The 22,886-nt window shown below is 39.9% G+C and overlaps 1 protein-coding gene across 5 annotated transcripts in view; it reads left to right on the top strand.

Annotated features, from left to right (window-relative positions):
• Window positions 1–22,886, top strand: part of LOC122870484 (NACHT and WD repeat domain-containing protein 2) — a 48,157-nt gene that overhangs the window by 17,581 nt on the left and 7,690 nt on the right. For all 5 annotated transcript variants that reach the window (XM_044184699.1, XM_044184698.1, XM_044184695.1 and 2 more), the window contains 4 exons: window positions 5,124–5,240; window positions 15,320–15,523; window positions 16,339–16,489; window positions 18,743–19,332. In XM_044184699.1, coding sequence (XP_044040634.1) covers window positions 5,124–5,240; window positions 15,320–15,523; window positions 16,339–16,489; window positions 18,743–19,332 — 1,062 coding nt within the window. The remainder of the gene's footprint in view (window positions 1–5,123; window positions 5,241–15,319; window positions 15,524–16,338; window positions 16,490–18,742; window positions 19,333–22,886) is intronic.

The following is a 22,886-nucleotide window of genomic DNA, read 5'->3' as shown; positions in this document are numbered from 1 at the left end:
AACCATCTAAAAAGGAAAAAGGTTCAAAAAGTGTTGAAGAGGAGATAGTTCATCTCTTACTCTCCAAGTCTAACTATAGATTTTTGTTGTGTTTTTAGACTGATCTTTCTAAGATGAAAAACTTACTGAAGCAGAAACTGTTCAAAGCGTGAAATATGGCATGAACCCTGTTTATTCATCGCTCTCCCATCTGTTTACCTGGCTGCAATATTTCTCGTTTTGTGTCTCTCATTCTTCTCTCAGTCTGTTTCTTTCACTCCCTGGCAGCAGGCCACCATCTCCATTCAGTGTCCTGCCCCGAGACTGTTGTCTTCTCTATTCAGTCTCTACCGAAACATATCAACATGCCAACTGCCTCCACAGGAATGATACTGACAATCAGCAAAGATAATCAAAAATCAAATATGAAATACTTCTGAGCTTTTGGTTACACTGTATTTGTATAACCCATGGGAGAACGATTCATTCTGTCTTGTTGCTGTCACCATGATGGTTATATTTTCACCCCTGTCAGTTTATCTGTTGTCAGCAGGACGTCTCAGAAAATATGAGCTTTCTGATTTCTGTAAAATGTAATGGACAGACAGGCCTGGGGAAAAAAATATGAATATGTGTTGCTTGAAATCATGTGTTTATCCATAACTCTACAAACTAAACATAGAGACTTGATTCTTAATGTTGAGAGATGTTCAGGAAATTACAAATAATTCAAAAACGTAGGTGAAATCAACAATAAAATGCAGAATAGTTCTTCCATTCTTTTGAAGTAGCATCTAGTCACACCTGCACTTTTTCACCCACACTTCTAGCCCTTGAGCGGGCTTAGCTCACATCAGCCTTCTTTTACCCGGTGGCCAGACTGACTAAGAGACTCTTTGTTGCACTGAGGTCTGCAGTTAACTCGCTGTCTGAATAAGAGTGATGATACCCAAAACGATATACTGCAGGCAGTCTTTCTCTGCTTCCAATTAACTTGTAAAGTATACACTATCAGGTTTGTGCTAGGTTAAAATGCCCCAGGGTATTCAGTTTCCAAAACCCTTTCGTTGATGTGAAAATGCATATATTGCATAACAGTTTTGGTAACCGTAGAAATGCTCACATTGATTTAGCTATAGGGCAGCTGAGAGATGATATATGTAGAATAAGCTGTGTTGACATTTTGACTCTACTCATAGTATATACTGGTTCCCATGAATTTTAAGAGACTATTTTATCAAGTCTGGCAGGTATCCTGACTGCACAATCAAAGTATAACGATTGAGTGTCCCACAGGCAATATTATCTGCAGAAATAAACGGGAACCATTGAATTTTAAGTTTTTTCTTGAACTTTCTGTACTTTATTATAGTTGAGGTGTGTTCTCTGAGCCTCCTTGAAGACGAGTGTGCTGGCAGTGCAGAAGTAAGAAGTTTTAGGAGTGTTTGCAATTTACAACCAAAAAGAAGTCTAATTATCCTTGGTTACTACGGTGTGCTCCGGCTGGCCAGCAAAAAAATTGATATACTTTGTTTACTACACCCACATTGGTCAACAGTGTTGTGATTAGTTTTCCCTTGCGCGTTTAATTATTGGTTTGAGGAGCTTCCTAGTTGTGTCGGCTCCCATTTAACTCCCAAGTACCTCCATCTTCGTTGGATGCCATTAAACAAACAAACCTCGACCTCAACATTAAGCATGTTGGTCCCAAAGCTGCGTTCGACAGCCTCTAAACCAGCCACCAAACTCGCTTTCATTTAAGAGCTCTGCCAGCCGTAGAGTTACTATGAAGAATCTTCTGCCATGAAAAATGTATCTCCCTGAGCAGTTTTATTATACACCTGCTCCCTCCTCTGCTGGTGCCTCTACTCAGAAGCCTTGTGATCTCATTACCTCATGTCTTTGACTGGCTCTTAACCTTAACTTGCCATGTTATGCTGCAACGTCTGAAACACTGTGCTGTAATTACCCCAGTGTTGTATGTACCCCAGAGCTTGACATATTTTCTGAAAGGCATGCATGTGAAATTTCCTCTCAGCACTCACAACCTGAATCAACCAGATTAGATATCAATTTGTGAAATTTGACCTCTCATCATCGCAGGTAGACTATTGAAATGAGTAAAGTTAAACATGGCATTAAGAGATCTAACATTAAATTCTAAATCCCTGCTTAACCTCCCTTCATGTGATCTGTCTGCACCTGTTGTTTCAAACAAACGTGCACTTTCCTGGAGCACTAAGAAAGCTGTATTCATCAAACATTCTTAGAGATTTACTACATGTTTTTGATAAAATTGCCTGCAGTAGAGAGCTTAAGATATATTTATGTTGGCACCGTATCTATTTTTACTGTTGTTTTTTGCTTGAGAGTCTGTGTTTGTGGGGGTTTTCCGCCTTTTTTCAGGCCTGATTTCATGCCCTTTCTTCCTGGGCATCTTGGGCATAATCCCAAAGTCTAATAGTCTAACATTCAATAAATGAAAAAGCCTTCTCCTGCACTTGACCTGCCATGGGCAAATGCCTTCGAAGGGCATTAGAAAGCTGTTTAGCAGAAGCTGCTTCAGCTCTTACATAAGCAACGGCGCCCCCACTACCATAGTTTAGGGGAAGAGAGAGAAAGAGCAGGGGAGAGGGAAAGTAATCAGAGAGAGGAGCAGCAAAGACGAAGGAGAAGTTGGCATGAAAAAAAAGAGAGAAGGAGGGTGAAAAGACAGAAGGAAACTGTGAAACAGTTCCAGCAAAAGCCAGTCCCAGAGGAGTCCTCTGTACATCTTAGTTTAAAAAAAAGTCCTTAGCTAATCCCCCGTCCAATTTAACCTCTTAACTTCATTTATGTGTCCTTGCCTATTTTGGAAAAACATTCCTCCGTCTTCTTCTGTCTGTTCTCCTTCATCCATCTTCCCATCCCTCCATACTCCAGTGAAGCGCGGCGGGTGATGGGGTAAATTTAATCAGTATATCCTCCTTACACACATGCACGCACATGAATAGATATGACTAATGTCTTCATTTAGCTTTTAATTACCATGCGTCCTCCCAATCACTTGCTGAAACCCAGCAGAAACCTATCGTAATCGGGGGCGCTCATCTCACTTCATTCCCCCCTCCCTCTGGTCCTTGTCACCACAGAGCCGTTTGCAGTCTCCCACACATGTGCGTTGGAAGTTGGAAGTAGATTAGTGACACTGATACGCAGTGACTGATGTGCTAAGCAATGAGTTTTCCACAACAGACCAATGTGAGGGATGCTTATCATGTGAGTGGGATAGTTTTTTCCAAAGTAAAAGCCTTTGGTGGTTCAGAATAATGGAAATAGGCTTATAACTATACCTAATCAGCTCAGTTGAAATTTTTTTTTATCCCACATCTACTCTTGTGTCATTTATGTCTCTGTTGGTAGTACTGCCGAAAGAATTAGACTATCTACAGAAAATAAATCTCCAAGTATTTTGATAATCAATTAATCATTTTAGTCATTCAAACTGGTTTAGTCATTTAGAGCTAAAACAATTAGTAAATTAATTGATTAGTCAGTCAACAGAAAATTACTCAGCAACTATTTTGATAATCAATCGTTTATAAGTAAGTCATTAAGTAATTTTTCCAGCTTTTCAATTGTGATGATTCCTGTTTTTATTTATCTTACTAATATCTTATCTTATTATTTCCTTATCTTAAGAAATTTTAAGATGTCTCTTAGGGCTCTGGGAACTTTCAATGGGTGTTAAACTATTTTTGGGACATTTAATAGAATAAAAACAAAAACAAAAAATAAATAATAATAATAATAATAATAATAATAATAGAGCGATTCATGCAGTGGTCACTACCCATAGACATACTGTCTGCAACCTGTGAATGGGGGTCGCAACTACACATAGCTTTGTTTTAAGGCGTTAGAAGGCAAAAAGGTAGGTAAGCCACTGGAATCATTCATAATGAAAATATTTGTTAGTTGCAGCCCAAGGCTGCAAGAAATATGCAGCTAGTTGAAAAGTGTCTCCTTCCACAGTAACACAGCTGCTCAACAACAATCAAGCAGATGAGCTGAGGTGTAGCTCCAGCCCTCCTGCTGCTCCCAACAGTAATGGGAGAGGTGAATATCTCCCACACTCTCAATTTCAGTGCCGAGCGGTTATACAGGGCTGCCAGTCACTGCTGTTCTCTGCCACGCTGCGGATGTGTCAGTCATTGTGCCAGGCTAAACTCATTTGAGCTAGCTAGTCTGGGGAGCAGCAGAGCATGAAGGAAGACAGCAGCCCTCGCTGCTGAATCACTTTGGCTTCACCTCATCCCCCTCCTCTACTTTTTACTCCTCAAACACTGCCATCGGGGATGCGATCATGTACATTATGCATTTTGGGGACTGAAGCCTGAGCCTCCAAGCAGCAAAGGCCATCAGGAATAATGTATCTTATTGGAAGCCACATGTCAGGCCCCAGCCAGCAGGCTAAAAATCCAGGAAGCTGCCGGTAGGAGGGCTTGTTGTCCTTTTTGATAAGCTAGCCAGCAGCAGCGCAGTGTGGGCCACACACATTTACAGGCGTTTCCTCACCCCTCTCCTCCTGTGGGAGATTCCCCCTGTGCCGTGTTTACACTTGATATTGTCTGAACTGCCAAAGCTTGTGTGTGTGTGTGTGTGTGTGTGTGTGTGTGTGTGTGTGTGTGTGTGTGTGTCAGTGCTGAAAACAGTAATGGCTTGGTTTAAGCCTATTGAGCTGTTTTGCTTTTGTTTAATTGAACTTTGTTTCATTCGTAAAACCCAAAACTTGACATCGGTTTTCCTGCGTTTTCCAGTGCTTCTCTGCTTAAATGTTTTTGTTTTCTTTTTCTCAACTGAGTTCATTAAATTTCAGTGTGTGCATGGAAACTGACCACGCTGTATTTGGTTGTAATGAAACAACAACATGTCTGCAAGTTTTGCTGCAAGTCTATAACCTTGTTTTTCATTTACTTGTTCTTTTGTGAGTTTAGGAAGGTGGTTGTGCAATTTATTCTTTTCTATACTAGAAATATTTCACAAAGGACAAGAAAACCTTTTCTATTTAGAGGTGTAAGAGAAACTGAACACATTTAATTTGTCTTTTTGCTCTTATTAGAGCACAGTAACATGACTCTTGGCCCATGTTTGTGTGGTTTCAGGTGGTGGACCTGTACTGGGGCGTGGACCCAGAAGAGTGGGACAGTCCAGAGCTGCAGCGACTCCGAATGAAGCTCCTGGAGGAATGTCTAAAGACCTCAGCAGGACCATGTTTTGTTGTAAGTTACACACCACACAGGTTACAGTTTGAAATTTAATGAATTTTATAAGTCTGTTTCGATGTTATCTAAGTTCACATCGCTGTGTGTCCACGCTTTACGTAATAAGAAAAAAATCTGTTAAATCAGTGTCTGCTTCAGTTTTTTTCCACCATCCCTCTCTATCTCATTACATGGCTCTGATATTCCAGTAAGACTGGATTGTTCCCAGGCTATGTGCTTTTGAAGATCTGATAGCAGTGTGAAACTACCTAATAAGAGTGAAATCGTATTTTTCTTGTAAACCTTTCTTTTTACGAGTCGTGGCATGTTCGCATTTGAAAAATGACACAGAAACGACAAGACATAGTAGCTTTACTTTCGATGCAGCTTTTGTATGCAGGATGTGTGTGTCCAAGCAATGTGTGTGTCTATTCAGTTTAACAGCGGATAAATATTTGATGTAGAATCCTTGTTTATATCTCTTTTTATATCTACAGTTTTTTGATAATATTTGATTTGGTTTGTTAGGGTGCTGAAAATGCCAATAACTTAAAAAAATATATATTTGCATCCATGTGACCTGATGGGTCGATGATATTTTCACTGTACAAAAACAGTGCAAAACAAGGCCAAACGAGAAGAAAGCATGTCAGGAAGTATGTTGGGCAAGCATATTGGAAATACTGAAAATCCATGCAAAGCTAAAATTACACTTGTATGAATGAGTTATGTGAAGACCTCTGCAAGGAGAGAGAGTGACATGGCGCTTAATTGCGGATGACATTTCAGTGATCTTTTTTAGATAATTTTAGACGACATAAAAAAAAGTCAGGCACAAGGAAGGAAAAGGATGAAGACAGGAGTGAAGAGAGGAAGACGACGGGAAGAGAAATTGATGGTGAATTATTCAAATGGAACAGATCCATTTCTTGAGGTTGAAATTGAGGTGAGAGATCACAGGGAGAGGCAATGCATTATGGGTAGGACAGGAGCCCTGGTCTCCAGGGAGCATAATCCCTTCCCTAGTCTGAGTTTTGTATTTCCTTCTTCTCCCACCCTGCATGCACTTCTTCCTGCCTCTCTCATTCACAAGTTGTTGTTCTCTTTCTCTCTCTCACACAAACACTTTTCACTGCAAAACATCTGCGTGATTCATTCTAGTTAATTTCCAGTAGAGTGATGCTCCTTATATCAGGCCAGTATCACCTTTTCTAGGAACATTCAGGTAAAACTTTAAACTTAAATTTTTATTACAGTATTTTTATTACTGTATCTACCTGCACAACAAAAGCTCACTTGTTTGGCTGCTGCACAGTTTAACATGGAACAAAGTGTGTACATAGTTGATATTAGGCATCTAGGCTCCCAGTTTGGGGATAATTTCATCACTCACAGGCAGATTTGAAAAAAGTAATAAAACAGCCAGCATTGTTGGCAAAAACTACTGATGTTGCCAAGCACACAAAACACACAACTCAGCTCACATATGTTAGCAAAAGCAGGAAATATTGGAACATACCTCGGTGAAGAAAGGCAGTGAGTTGTGCCCGTCTAAGCTTTGACATCACAGATAGGAGATCCACACATCTGGCTTGAAATGGTGTCTCTTGCCCAGAGCGGATATAACAAACAGCTAACCAGCAGAGTCAGGGAACGCCAGTAGCATCATGGGTAGTGTGGCGTTTCTTTAGAAGCTGCCTTAAAGCCACATAATCAAAGTGTTACCAGGCTAGCTTCCTTATTAAATGCTATATTAGCAGCAGCAAGTGTCTGCAGAGTTAAGTGATTAGTGTGGTAGCACCTCAGAAAAGTAGGCAGGGCACTGACAGCTTGAATAGACCGCCCTCTACCAAAGGGTGCGTTGGATATATGTTACAGCAACTAGAGTATGTCATGTGAGTGTAGCAGCACATGATTTGTTTGCCAGTTTGCAAGCTATATATATATATAAAAAAAAAAAAAACTTCGTCCTTCACCCTCCGCGGGTGGTCTCATCCTTCGAGCTCGGGTCCTCTACCAGAGGCCTGGGAGCTTATATATATATATATATATATATATATATAGATATAGATAAATATTGTTGTCATATATTGTTAAGAAGAGTCTACCATATGTCCACTCTCTTTCTTTCCTAGTGTGCCTTAATATTTTAACAATATTGGAGTCTTTGTTACAAATATTGCCTGAGTACTTTGGTACTGACCCCTGCATTTTGAAAAGTTGGTTACTGTTAATGTTGGCAGTCTAGGAGTTTAAGATTGTTCTGCTGGTTACTTTTTTTGCCCTTATGTGCTGAAGTTTTAGACTGCATTGTGAAAATGTTATGTTTTATGTCAAGCCCATTGAGACATTATATACGATTGGGCTGTACAATGTACACTCAATCAGACTAAAGTGGACTGAAATGACCACATCTGAGTTTAAAACAAGTAACACACTCTCCCCTTTTGTGCTGCTGGCTTGGTGTTTGGTGTAGTATTGTACATGTCACACTGATTTAATTCATTCCCATCAGTCTGGCCGCCCTCTGTCTCTGCTGCAATTTCACCATCTTAACCCCGACCGACCCCAAGCAATACCGCACAACACAGTAGGCACACATAAACTCAGGTCCACACTCACACACACATCTCTTTGCTGTGATCTGCCTTTCTTCCTCTCTCCTGCTTTCAAACACACACCCACAAAGGCACATACAAACAGAGCATCTTGACCTGAGGCATTTTCTCTGTCATGAGATTGAGAATCATTTGGGGTGTACTCCTGTAACTCTGGGTGATACAGACTCTTTACACCCCTCTACACACTCCGGAGAGACACACACGCATCTAAAGTGCATGTCTTCCCCATCTGGCTGGTTAAATCTTTAATGGCATATTCTAGTGGTCCACTCTCTATGGTGAATGAAGGGTTTTATGGCAAGGAGCCCACAATAGCTCCACAGAATTTAGTCCCATTCAGACTTGTCAGAGCCAGCTGCTACAGTCCCCGCAGCCGGCCTCCCCGTCGCTGCCACACAGGCCGGCCAGCCCCGTTGGCGGTGGCGGCGGCAACGGCGACGGCGGCGGGTCCTTTGATGAGGGACTTGGATCCTCATTTATGACAGTTCTGGGTTGTCTGGGCCATCTCCGGAGTACTGTTGTTTATTTTTACAGGGTGGTAGACCTAGATGTATATTTGAGGACGGGGAAAACGTCACCAGAATTTAGGGTCTTGTTGTTTCTGCAACAACATACAGTAGGTTTCAAACCGTGCATGTAAGTTTGTGTGTGGATGTGCGTGTCACTGTGCATTGTTCAGGCAAATCCCTTTCTCTTCTGTGCTTTCAGTTTTCTCATTTTGCTCGCCTTCTTTTCATTTCTCTCATTTTCTTTCTTCTTCTTCTTCTTCGCTTGCAAAAACTCAGTTGTTGACACGCAACCGCTCACAGTTTCTACACATCATTATCATCACCTTCCCCCACAAAGGTGCCCACTTCAAATGTAGCTGTGTCACCCCCAGCTAACACACACACACACACACACACACTTATACACACAGCCACATGGCAGTAAGAGGAGACTTCAAAGAGAAGCTGATCTGGGGGGGTCTGCAGCCCACAACAACTGTCACAGAACCCAGTGCATGGATCAGAGGGGGGAAAAGGGATGAACAGAAGAAAGGATGAAGACAGAGGAAAAAATCTCTGAAAAGCAAAATTACATCTGCATTGATTATTGATAATTATTCATCATTATTGATTAAATAGAAGAGGTGGGATGTGTTTCTATATAGAGAAAGGGAGAGATAAAGATAGGAGGTGAGAAAAGTTGAGGATGGGAGCTCAAAGTGGGAATAACAGTTTCTCAGAAACTCTACAGAGGAAAACAGAGAAACAGGATTGACATGCGTAGTGAAAGTGTGTTTCTTGCTGCCACACAGGATCTGTGCAACAACTGGAAACCTCTTAATACTCCGTTTGGCACATACATCTCTCCTCGTTCACCTCTACGTCTAAGATTTAGAGTTGTCTTAGTTCATAAGACAAAGAGTCAGCTGTTTTGTAACCATCTTTTTATTGGATGTGTCTTTCTTTATGAGTAAGAAACAATTGCAGCAAGTATCTTTTAAAGGGCACGGCTGAACACAAGACAGGTGGCAGTGCAGGGCTGTTAAACACACACACATAAATACACACACACCACACCTCGGTGAGGGGTCTTTTCGCTAACCTGTCGATGCAATAAAGCCGGTTTCCATGGCGATATCGGGTTGGCATGGTGATGGTGTCATTGACCCAGAGATTAAGCATGACAATGAGCCATGTCTGTTTTTCTTCTTCTTTACTCTCCTCTCTTCTGCTCTCCAACAGTCTCAAATTCCCTCATGTAAAAAAACACTAAAACTTGATAAATGCCTCAAGGGTGCGTATCGGCAAACAGCATGCAGCCCATCCAGTTTTGCTACTTGCCTGGCATGTAGCAGGTTTACTACATGTAAGAGGATAGTTGAGGATACTGTAGCTCTCTCTGCTTCTTCTCCATTCGGGTAACATAATGTAACTGCTAATTTGCTTGAGTATTTACAGCAACAAGAGGGTGTGTGTGTAGACTCAAAATTAACTACAGTGCCCCTGTTCATCGTAACATGTCAACCAGTGCAACAATGTGGCTCAAGGAATAAGCTATATCAGGCTTTGATGACAACAATGATACTTGTTAGGATCAATTTACTTTTGGGTTTGGTCTTGTCATGTAATTTGTAGACAATAAGAAAAAATCACCAGCCTTTTTCTTTAATTTGCAGCACACATATCGCATCGTTTCATGTACAAAACAATAACCTACATTGATTTCTTGTATGCTAACTGCTACTGTATGTAGTATGGAACTGGCTCACAGCAGAGTTAAAGTCTGTGAGTGAGTGCTCATGTCACTGAAAAATAAATATTTCTTTCATCAGATCATCTTCATCATCATCTGTTTCTTTTTAGAGCCCTCTGCAGAGCCAAAGCTTATGCAGCAAATATCAGAACAGTTGACTGCTTGTTCCATTGATTGATTGACTGCATGAGTGATTGATTTGTTGATTCATACTGTAGCTGTGTACAATATCTTAGTCGCCTCTCCCAACTGGCTCATCAGCTAAAGTGCACTTAGCCAGAGTATAAAACCCCTTCCAAGGATGAAAAACCAGAGGAGGGAGGGAGGCAGAGGAGTGCGGCTAAAACTGGAATTGCATTTGGCCCCTATCTGCTTTGCTATTGTCACTTTTGCCTCCTGTGTTTCTTGCACCTGCGTCTGCTAAAGCGTAATAAGAACTACTGCAACCCCTCGACCCCCTCTTAAAAGAGAGACACACACATACTGTACATGTACTCACACACTGACACACACACACACAGAGGAGTGAAGTTTTAGCTTGCCAGCTGCCATGCTGTAATCCACTTTAGATGGCCTCATTCCAGGCCTGCTTTCTGGCTAAGACAGCGGTGTTAAAACCACCCAGCAAATATTTGGACATTTCTTACAGTTTGGCTTTGGTAAGTTGAGTGGGTGGCAGAAGTGACAGTAGATTACACGCAAGGGTGGAGTGATGTGAATGTGTGTGTGCTGATGTGTTAGCACTTGAACACCTGATTTAGTCAATTTGTGCGGAAACACTAGTTGGTTTTATCCTAATCTCCACACACACACACACACACACACACACACACTCCATTCATCCTGCTAAATCACCGCGAGGCAAGCTGACAGAGACTTTGTCAGCAACTTGGAGAGTGAATGTTCTCTCCTTCCCCTCTCTCTCTCTCTCTCTCTCTCTCTCTCTCTCTCTCTCACACACACACACACACTAAATGTCTCTCTCTCTCAGCATTACTGTAGTTCAGCCCAGTGCCTCCATCCCCTACTGACACATCACTGCAGCACTGTGAGTCATAGAGGGTGGATGAGGTGACCTGCAGGGTCAACCCTGTTGTTCGAGAATCTGTCCTGTCACTGGTCCTTATATGATCTGAGGTGTCTCTAAGTCATGTGTAACTTGTTTGCTGTTGAAGCTAAAAATAGGTAGATTTTAATATTACATTAAAAATGGCAGAATCAGAGTGTTCAATGCCCATTAGACCACCCATGTGGAAAACTCATATCACTATACAATACATTAAATACAAGCTTTAAAAGTAGGCACAGCAGGTCTGTCAATCTTTGTATTTCTACACATACCAAAGTGGTGTGCACAGAACTGTAGTAAGAGATCTTTCCAAAAACCAAAACACAACAGCAAAACTGTAAGGAATGGATTAAACCGCGTGTTCGCTGCTGCTCTAATGTAAGCCACTAATGTTACCATGTCCAGGGATATTAGCTTACTACCAAAAGTAGTAGTAGTAGTACTTTCAGGGCAATAGGAGCATTTCACATGACATAATTTTGTGGTGGATACTATATCATTGTGTAGGCTAACGTTAGCATTCTCTTTATTAGATTTGGGGAAATGTGCACTCACGTAACACCAGCCAGTGTTACAGATAGCGTTACTTTTGCCAAACACATCGGTTAGTACTTATCCTAACCCAGTCCTTATCTCCTGTAACATTTAAAGTAAAAAATACAAACAATGAAGCATTTAACCTCTGTCTTACTTGGCCAAGTATTTAAGCTAAGCAGCCAAAGAGGATTATGTTAGAATGAAATAAGAGTCTGATCTCACATTTTTCCTCATCGTCCTTAACATAGAGTTTTGGTTTTAAAATGAGTCTGTTGGAAACATTAAAGGGTCAACTGGAGACGGCGTTTTCAACCAACTCATGGAAGGACTGTTAGCTTAATTAGCAAGCTAGCTAGCAACAGTTGATAAAATCTGGTAACAACAGTTATCATTTCAGCGACGGCTAGAAATGAGAAGCCTGCTTTCGTCTACATCTGTCTAAAATCAAGGACCCATTGTTTAAAAAATTACTACAAATTTTGATGGTAAATCTGCCGATGTTATCACTGTAAACTGCTTTGGTGCAAGAATGGAAAGCTGACAGGCGTAGCATCAGTAACTATGGAAGAGCAGGGCTTAGATATCAGTTAATTACCGAAACATCCATTGAATGGGTTGCTTGAATTTAATACAAAACTATTACTTATACTTATATAACAGTTTTCATTTAAAAAGAACAAAAAACTAATCGTTTATCTCAATGAGATCTCAGGTTGTGTATTGGTTTCACATCTCTGATGAGAAAAGCAAAACTGAACATGATTTTTTAGTATTTTGGAGAGCAAATTTATGAAATAGTAATGCAGTTAATTCTTTCCCAGAGCTAAAACGTGCACCTGTCACTTGAAACATTTGGGGCTTGAATGCGGCACATGACCTTTTCCGTCAATCAAATCTGAAGATAGTGAGCAGCCTGCCCTAGTTAGTTATTAAACTCTTTGTTTTGGCAGGAAGAGAGCACAGAGAGTTACACACAAGAGGGAATCCCTTTCCTTTCTTCCTCTATTTGGTACTGTGTATTCTCTATCTTAGCACTATTTTCTAATTAGGCTTCCCGCTTTATTGGATGTACTTGAATATTCCAGTCACAGGAGGGTTCATTTATTCATTACCTAGCATCATTTTCTTTTTAACCCTGTTTTATTGTAAATACTTTAATATTCAGGGGATTTTTTTAATCTTTTCTACCATTGTTTTTCGCCCTTTGGTGAAGGATACATGCATTTAATCTGCAGTTTCACTGGTAAGTGGGTCAGCTAAATGTTTATATAATGCAAATGATGGGTTTTAATCCAAAATGCAATACCCAACCTTGAAAATGACACCTCCTCCTCCAAAACAACTGATACTGTACATGCAAACTATCTTCTAAATCCAAAAAAAGCTGCAAAATGAACCTTCGCAACATAGCTACAAAACTGCACGAATATAAATGAATCTATCTCGGGCATTTGTGGGTTTTGAGAGTAGGCTGTCCTACAGACCATGCCACATGCCATCTTCTGATTCTGCTTGTTCTCTGCATCTGTTCCCACTGCGAATGCCAAGGGAACGAGAAGTCCAACATGGAACGGCTTTGAAGCGTCATTGCCGAGAGCGTACCAACGTGGTTTTTTTCCTGCTCACCGGAGCTCACAGTCATTTGGCTTGTCCCTCACTTGCTCTGCGTCTTTCGCCCCGAGGCTTTAGCTGCATGTGAATTATGACACATGGAGTAAAGATCAGCTGGTCGTGGAGTGGAGGGTTTCCAGTTATTTTGCTCCCATTGTCCTCGAATGTGACTGATAGAGCACATCAAAGAGTGTGCCAGGAAATGGCCCTGATAATTTCCAACGGTATTGAATTGGCTGCCACTCAAAAGCATGTGCATAGATGCAGAGGGGAAGAATGGAGGCTCATTGGAGTACATATAGATAGATATGCCACGAGGAGTGGGATATAATAGTGGGATGAAAAGACCACTATTTAATTTGATGGTGCCTAATTATGCAGCTGCTGTGTTGAGTGTTCTGGTTTCTGACTAAAAAGATTGCAGTGAGTGATTGCTGGTATTGGCTTTAAGATGATGATGGCGATGATGATGATGATGATGATGATGATGGCAGTAGATATGATGATAATAACATTAACTTATAGCACAGAAACCCACTTAAATCAAATTTCACAGTCTTGGTCTATTCTCACAAATCTACATACCTCCCTTTAATTAATGCATTAATTTCCTTTCATTTAAAACAGTCCCATCTGTTCTATATATAAAGCAAATCTGCTCCTTTTTCTTAATGCTGCTGATTACTGAGCATTAGGAAATTTGGCCAAGGCTGTGTGTTTTACATAACAGTGTGTCATTCAAACATTTGTTGTGCAGCAGCAGAACAAATCTGCTTTTTCTTACTGAAAACAACGACTTATGAGAAGGGATCGGTATTGAACCTCAGTGCTTGTGTGGTACCGACAAAAATGTCTACATAGCACCGGATAAGTACCGAAAGCTAGCACTGAATGTTTGGTCAGATTTGTAGTCATGTTTACCTCTTGTTAGAGTCAGGTATTTTCCTAATTTAAATCATTTTGCCAGTTTTAGACTATTTTATTTAGGCAAAGTTCTTAGCCGTGTGTGTTTGGACAACATTTAACATTTGAGAAGTTTGGCTTCTTTTCTTAAATGAAAAAAAAGGGGGGTTGTAGAAAACATGTCTATTTCTCAAAGTAAGGTATCGAAAAAGTCATAATTTTGGTGTCAGTACTGTAGCTCCAGATCATATCGGCTCTAGTATTGAAAAACAAACAATACAGAGCCTGAGTCTTGAGCCTGTGAGTCCTACTTTCTTTCTCTTCTGTTTTAAACCTCAGACATTTACAATTAACATCCAACTCCTGAAGTGTTTTGGTGATGGTGGTCAACCAGCATGTGTTAACAACTCTTCATGGGAACAAAGGGTACATACATATAGGTTTCTTCCTCCTTGTTTCTCTCTTCTTCTTACACTTTTAAAACACTAACAACATTTTCCTTTTTCTTATTCTTCATATCAAAACTGTGTAATGAGATGACTTTACCCCTTACTCATCTTCCTTTAGCTTTAAAGCTTTAATTGTTCTTTAACATATCTTTATGTTGTGGTATTTATGTGATAGTGTGTGACGTATGGCAGGCAGATGGCATTTTTGTTGAACAACCACAGGTTTTTTTTTTCTTGCTTGCGCACGATTGTTCTTTTCAGCACCTACTGCAAACATGAATGTTTCTACGTGGGAAGAGGGCTGCAACATTTTCTAAATTAAACTGTACACTATACGTATGTGGCTCTGATGTAAAGCAATTTCTATCCGAGATAGAGCTGTCAGTATGCACCATAGCGCACACAGAGTGGAAATTGTGGTGGCAGCTACATCCCTGATGTCACAAATTGGCTGGTGGATGTCCCAACTGCACCACAGTTGAGCCTGTGGCTCTGAAATTGCCTTAAATAAGTCGCACTGTATGCATCATTGACTCCACTATTCACCCTGCGCCACTGTTCCAAAAAATAGAGCCCTCAAACAGTTTGAAGGATCATGATGATACACATTTCCTGTCTCCCTCTTTCTCACCCTCTATCTTTCTTCCCTTCCTTTCCCCCCTTCAGGGTCTGGTGGGAGAAAAGTACGGCAGCATCCGAGTGCCGGGGGAGGTGGAATCAGCAGAGTTTGAGATGATCTTGGATGCAGCTGTGGAGGCGGGGCTGGACACACACATCTTGGAAGAGTGGTACTGCAGGGATGAAAACTCTGTGCCACCCGCATACTACCTCAAACCCAAAGCCCAAATGCTTAAGAACTACCAGAACTCAGTGAGTCCAGCTAACATGCTACCACTACAAGGGCACAAAAGAGATTTGTTGGTGGTTTTTAGTCTTCCTGATAAGTTATTTTACCCACATGGATGTTACTAAATAGAGGCTTTAACAGTGCTGATAATGGATTCTTGTCCTTGAGCTCCGTGGTTCATGAATTTAATTCTCTTTGAGGAACATATTTTATATGCACATACAGAAAAGAAAAGCAGCTTTGTTTTGCGTTTGTGAGCAAAGTTGTTGAGTCTCAGGCAGCTGCTGAGCCCTTTTCAAGTCCTGTGTTTTACTGTTTACCAAAAAAAGTATACTTGCAAATGACCCCATAAAAGTCATTTAACAACAATTCTGTCAGCACAGTTAATTATGAATATAACTGTTTAGCTTCTGAGTTCCACCTTCTTATCTTGTCCCAGACTTTAAAGAGGTGATAAAATATCTGGCTGAGTTTTGTTAAAAACTGCATGATAATGTTGCCTTAAACATACATTTGGATGCTAAAAACATTCATATATGAACGTTTCATACTTGGAGGATTTCTCAAACTCTCCACCAGATCGCAGAATTACTCAAAAATCAATCATACCAGTAAATATTTTACCAGGTGAACACATTTCTCAATTCAGCCCACATAAAACATTCTAAATGAATGTTTCTCACATGAAAGACAGAACAATATTCCCTTTGTTGCTGTATGTCTCTGCGCAGTACTTAAGAAAACATGAATAACCACATTCCCTCAGTGCATAATGAGAGTCCTCCGTCTAAACTGTAACGTCAGACTGTCCTCTCCCTGCCCCCCCTGTCCCGCTTAGATGGAGTCAAGCAGCGCAGCCAAGACCAAGAATGACAAGGCCTGGAGGAATGTGTCGGAGGAGATCAAGAGGATCTTCCGAACAGCGGTGCTGCAGCTTCAGGAGAAGGGGACCATGAAGAGCGCTCAGGCCAAGAAATTCCTTTGCTCTGGTTAGTTTCAAGTCGACTTTTTCTTCCTTTTTCATCTTTTCATGTCACATCTTTTGACAACTATTTTTCAAGTTGGAACGTGTCTTACTGTGGGTGTGATGGGTAGCTCACTTCCATCTTTCTGGGTTTCTATTTTGGTTTTTGAAATTATTTATTTGTTTTTACATTATAAAAATTATTTGACCTTTGTTTGATGACACAAATTTCAAGCTCTGAATGCAAATAATGTAATTCTATGAAAAATGACAACCTCTGCGATCTACATGTAGCAAACCTTTTTTAATGTTGGGTCACATATACTGCGTCATATCAATTATTTATTGAGCTAAACAATTAGTTGATTAATCAATTAGGTGAATGACTTAAAATAATCAGTTCATTGTTATCATTTTTAGGAAAAAATGGCAAAAATTCACTGGTTTTAAATATTTGCTGGGTTTTAGTCTTCTATGTTGGTACACTGAAAATCTTTGTTATGGACTGTCGTTTGGACAAAACAAACTATTTAAACATGCTAACTTGGCATTTGGGAAATTATTGTGGATTTTTTTTTTTTAATTTTCACACTTTCCTGGCATTTTATTGACCAAACACATCAATTAATCAAGAAAATAATCAGCAGATTAACTGATAATGAAAATAATAATTGCTACAGTAGACAAAATAAGTGAAGGGGATATACAGCTTATTTGTCATCGAAAAACAAACAAAACATATCTTTTCACAAGCAGTATGTCTGATATTTGTAATATTGTGTAACAGTGTATATATGATTGAAATAATATTTACATTCCAGGGTTTCCCACAGTTTTTTATAGCAGAGGCCATCCCGCCTGAAATAAAGAACGCTGACAAACTAATAACAAAATTAATGAGAAAAAATTCTGAATTTTTAAAAACCCTTTCTCCTTCAGGGAAAAAATCCCATGGCAAAGGCCATATATTTAATGAATGAGGTTGTTGTTTAGACCGTTGTAACTAAATTGATAACAAGAGATGAGATGCAATCAGGATCTGTCAGACTCAGCTCAGCAGATGACAGTGATTGATCGATCACATTGTACGTTCACTACACGGTAATTCATCCAAACAGTGTGTTGCAATGTCGGGAAAAAACAGAAAACACTTTCTCTTTAGAGTGACCACTTTTACCCATTTTTATTCATTACTTTTCACCATGTTGTTTTAATGTTATTATGCAATATTTTCAGTGATTATCGGGCTAATTATTGAGTATGATGTGAAAACAAAACCACAATTTGCCATTTAATGTGGTTCTTGAAAATGCTAATTATTATTCACCAAAGGGGCCAATCTGAGCTCTACTGTTAAGATCAAACATCAAAGCAGAGACTCAAGTAAAAAACAAAACAGTTACTCTGTTTTTTCATACCTCTGCTATAAAAGGTAACCGCAAAAGCTAAAGGTACAACTCTGACATTTGAACAATTCCTCCCACTGTTTATTTTCACCCTGGTCTAATGTGCTCCATATCAGTTCCTGTCAGTAAAAGACTCCATTCGGGAATCACCCAGTTATTACTGAATTGTTTGGACAGCACTGAACGAATCCTTCAAGACATCTATTTTTCTTTTCTCAGGCTGTCATTGAGGGAGATGATCTAAGCAATAAGCTATCAAGATCTGATGCCTGTTCTTATTTCATGGTGGATATAAAGAATAATACAAAGCTAATTAAGAAACTGCCGTTCAAGTTTTATAATTTCTTATGAAAAGGAAGCACATCTTCTGTGTCAGGAACCTGCAGTTTTTCTGCACTTTAATTGAGCACACTGGCCTTTAAGCGGTGCTTGATTTTGCTGTATAGAGGAAGTTGTGCCGTCTCCTGGAACTCCCAACTTTCCTTATACACTTTACTCTCTCCCACCTAATTAGTAGGCTACCATGTGAGCAAAACTACACAGGAGATGCTGGCAGAATTTCAGTCAGCCAGCTCTTTGTGGGGGAGTCTGTGATACAGTTCAGTAATGCTGGCTTATGTGATTTTATCAAATTTGTTTCTTCTTAAATAAGGCTCAAGAGAAATCTGTGTAATCGGAGGCTAAAGGCTTCTAAAACCTGTTGAGCTTTGCTCCTGAAAGAAATCTGAATCCTACATCTGTTAGACGTTTATCTTTGCAAGTTGTACATTATAGTCCAGCGGTGGGTTTTTAAAAAGTTATTGCACATAGAGAAGCTGAGGAAGATTTCTTAGTGATCACCTAAAAAATGTTGTATTTATCTCTTATTTCAGCCTTGGAGGATGAATTAGACTTTGCCCTTGGGAAACAAACTCCGGCCTTTCTCAGGAAATGTGTCTGCTACATTCGCAAGATCTCCAACTTTGACCGCTTCGCCAAACTCCCTGATATGGGCCGATACATGGACATCGTGGTTAGCGGCGATCGCGTCATGCGCAACCAGGAAGCCTACGAACGCCTTTTGAAGGTACGGGACGAATTCATCCCCACAGTTGTCGCTGCCTCCAACCTCCGTGTCTACTCATCAGTCACTCACTGCGACATGAAGTCAGGCTACTCTCAAGAAGTGGAGAGCCACTATGTAGAAGGTCTGTGTAAACAGTTCTACGAGGACATGGTGGATATCATCCAAGCCACGGTCCAGCAGAACTTTGACACGGAGAGCGACCCGTTGTACGATGAGATCCTGCAGCACCTGTCCCTCTGTAAAAGTTACGCTGCGCTCTACGAGTTCAAGACCGAGTCGTTGGATTACATACAAGAGTATCTTCTGCCGTCCAAGGGGAGCAGAATGAGCCCTCTGGTGGTGTATGGGGGACCTTGCACTGGGAAGACACTGCTGCTATCTGAGGTGGCCAAACAGGTGAGATATAATAGAGAGAATATTTAAAAATTGATGGTGTAATCTTTCTCCTTTTGTGTCATCCCCGCCCCTCTTTCTCTTTCACTTTGGCCGGCTCTCGCAGTGTGTTCACGCTCATGCTCGTCTGTCTGTCTGATCTGAGCATGTGTCCATCTTTGTACAACAGAGTATGAGGGGGCGTGCAACTGTTCATCTCTTCTCATCAAACGCTTGCTTGACCATCTGTGTGTCTGCCAAGAGACAGTCCATTGCCATACACGTCTCTAATTTCCTGTGAAGCCATGCGCGTGCTTGTGTGTTTGAACCTGTACACTGACTTTTTTAGTTGTGCAGTGGTTTTTTAATGTGAACATCTGTAGAGAAAGTCTTTGTACATTTGTTTCTTAAAGTGAATGTGCGTGCGTGTAGGTCTGTGTTTGTGCACACACACACACACACACACCGTATTCTTTGTTCACGCTCTGGCTTTGTGTGTGTCATCTGGCTGCCCGGCTACATTAGGATCACACCATAGCCAAGATCACACAGCACACACCCACAGATCTACCCCTCCTGTCCAACCTTTGTAATAACTGCCACATTGATACACTCATTTATTGTAAGCGCCATTCATATAATCCAAGTTCATTGTATAGTTGTATAAAATGTTACAAGGTGCAATAAAACAGCAACAAAACAATGATCAAAGCCTAAATTTTAGTGTTAAAGATTACCAGGGGGACATAAGACCGGAAGTAAAAGTATGAAAATGAAACTTAAAAGTAAAAGAAGTGGTGGAACAAATAAGGAGTATTAAGGAGGAAAAAGAGAAGAAAATGGGAATTGAAAATTCTTCCAGTAACCAACAATTTCTACAGTCATTTCAGCTAATTCTGCAACAAATGAATCCTTCAGCGCAATAGCACCAGGTGTCTAGTTTCCATCAGGGGAGTTTACCTGTTTTCTTAGAGCCTGTCCTGATTTCCATGCCATAACATTTTCAAACATCTTTCATGTTTTCAATACCAGATCAAAAGCTTCCTTGTAACTTTCTGACAGCCACACTGTGTCCTCGAGTGAAAACAAGTTTTTTTGGAAACAGAAAAGGGAAATTCTGCTTTCTTAAAGTTGGAGTGCGGGAATTTTGTCTCCCCCTTCTGGCAGTGAGAGCAGTTACACAAATACTGTCCACACGTGCTTATGATGTATGCGTACAGTGAGCCCGCCCCAGGCTCGTGCTCATAAATAGTTACAAAAATTTTCAGACAAGTTTTTAGAAATTCATAAAAACCTAGATATCAGTTTTATCCATTTAAAATTGTCTAGTAATTCTCACAATTAAAAAGAAAAGAATGAAATGATTCATTCAAATGATTGTATTGATTGTGTGACGTATCAAATAATATATAGCATTTTTAAACTATTACTGCCCACACAGATTAGCCTACTGATTTATCACACAACCCTAATTGCACTAATACACATACTGTTAAGTTTTGCAAAAGTACCCAAAATGCAGGACACCAGGCAGGCATGTTGAAAATACAAAAAGCAAGCTTTAATAACATAAAGCTGAATCCAGACAACAAAACTGGCAGACAACAAAACATAGAAAAATATAACAAACTACATAAACCAGTAAGGTACAGGAAACAGGCAGAAATACTGATGAGAGACACAACAAACACAGGACTGGGGAACAGATGCAGCTGAAAGAAGGAAGACACATGGACTAAATACACTAGTGAGGGGAGGATAAATAGACGCAGGTGAAACAAATCAGGGCAGGGCATACAATCAAAACTGGTGGGAAAACACACAGAGACAGGAAGTGAAGTAAACCAAGAAACATGAGGAGAGGTGAGTATTTCAAAATAAAACAGGAAATAACTAAACTGAAACGCCAAACCATGACACATACAGTATGTGAGCGGGCTGTCCCGCTGTTTTCTGCCTCAGCTGTGTTGAAACTGTTCACCTTATCGTTTAGTTAAAAGCTGAAAGAGGACTGAATCATAAAATATGTGTTCCCAGGACCAAACAGATGTAGTTTCACTCAGATATTTGATGTTGACCACAGCTTTAGTATGATAATTGTAGTTTTCTGCAGTTTCTGCAGAAGTTTCTCACCTCTCATCATATTGTCCTGTGTATTAATATCCAGCCATTTTGTACTTACAGCAAGTTTAAACAAAAAAAAAAGTTTTAAATCATATGTGACCTTGGTGTTTGAAGGAGAGAGGGATGTTATTAGATTTAAGCCAGACTAAAAGAGGTGCAGAATAAAGACAGAAGTGTTCTGGGGCCACTGTGCTACTACTACTACTATAGAAAACAGAGGTCTTGTACTCCTCTGAGTGGACTGAGCTGTTGTTTGTTCGTAGAGTAACGGACTACAGACCAACCACAGCTTATGTGATGCAAATATGTGGAAATTCAAAAGCTAAAAATGGACAAATTCATCCTTATTAATCTTTTTATAATAGCAGCTATTTCCTCATCATGTAGTAGTAAAGGATGTATTATGTACTTCTTCTGTTTCTAGTATCTATGACAAAGAAAAGCCATTTATAATATGTGCAAATAGTGTGTCTGGCAGAGAAAAAGTGTGCAAATATAGATTACAGTAATTTGTGCACATAGTAATGACCTGTGAGAAATTTTAAGATAATGGCCAAATCAACAGTTTGCGACATAATAATGTTAATATTAACATTGGAGTAGCACACAAAAACTGAAACTGCTATTAACCACAAACAGGCAGATAAAAGTGAGAACATGGTTGAAAATTTAACACACTGAATTTATATCTTGTGTTTGATATATAATTCAAGTCCACTGAGATAAGAGGAATCCAGGTCAGAATGATCAGAGCAGAGTTTTGTATTCCACAGTGATCTGTCTGTCAGTTTAAAACATGGATTCAAATTTATATACAATACACATACTGTATAACAAAGTATGCATTCACAACTTTCTGACAAAATTACAAAGTTTAATGAGTTAGTTGAATATAACTAAGTGGCAAAGAGAAGGAAAATGTCAAAGAGAATTATGGAGACATTTTGTTTGGAGTTTTAACCTTCTCACTTCACCACGGTAACTACTGTAGTAGGAGTTTTGTGATGAAAACAGGTGTGTAAGGTTGCAAAACAGATTTTCATCTCATCAGCCAAATCATACAGTTGCAGAATAAGAATAATATATATCAAATGATAAATTACACTGGTTGTTAAATAGACTATTATAGCATAAAATACATCAGGTTGTAATGGTTTCCTAACAGTGCAATGGCTGCTTTGGCACAGTTAGAGAATATTGCCAATGCAGGAATGAGTCTTCAGAGACTCTGCTGAATTTCGGGCCCATGATAATGGCTGGCATTTACTGTACGTAAGAATCAGGTTAATTAAAGTTATGTAGACTTTCATTTATGGCTGATTGTACAGTAATAGTGAGTATTAGGCTTGTGCATACAGATTAACAAAAACTATGTTGAGAGAAAATGTAACCTGTACATTTTTGCATTGCCATTTTATAGCTCTATGATGACTTTCTATCTTGCAGGTACATTG

Source organism: Siniperca chuatsi, linkage group LG22 (assembly GCF_020085105.1).
Source record: "Siniperca chuatsi isolate FFG_IHB_CAS linkage group LG22, ASM2008510v1, whole genome shotgun sequence".
NCBI classification, from domain to species: domain Eukaryota; kingdom Metazoa; phylum Chordata; class Actinopteri; order Centrarchiformes; family Sinipercidae; genus Siniperca; species Siniperca chuatsi.
Note: the sequence above shows the minus strand (reverse complement) of the source record. Positions and strands in the feature narration are given on the sequence as shown.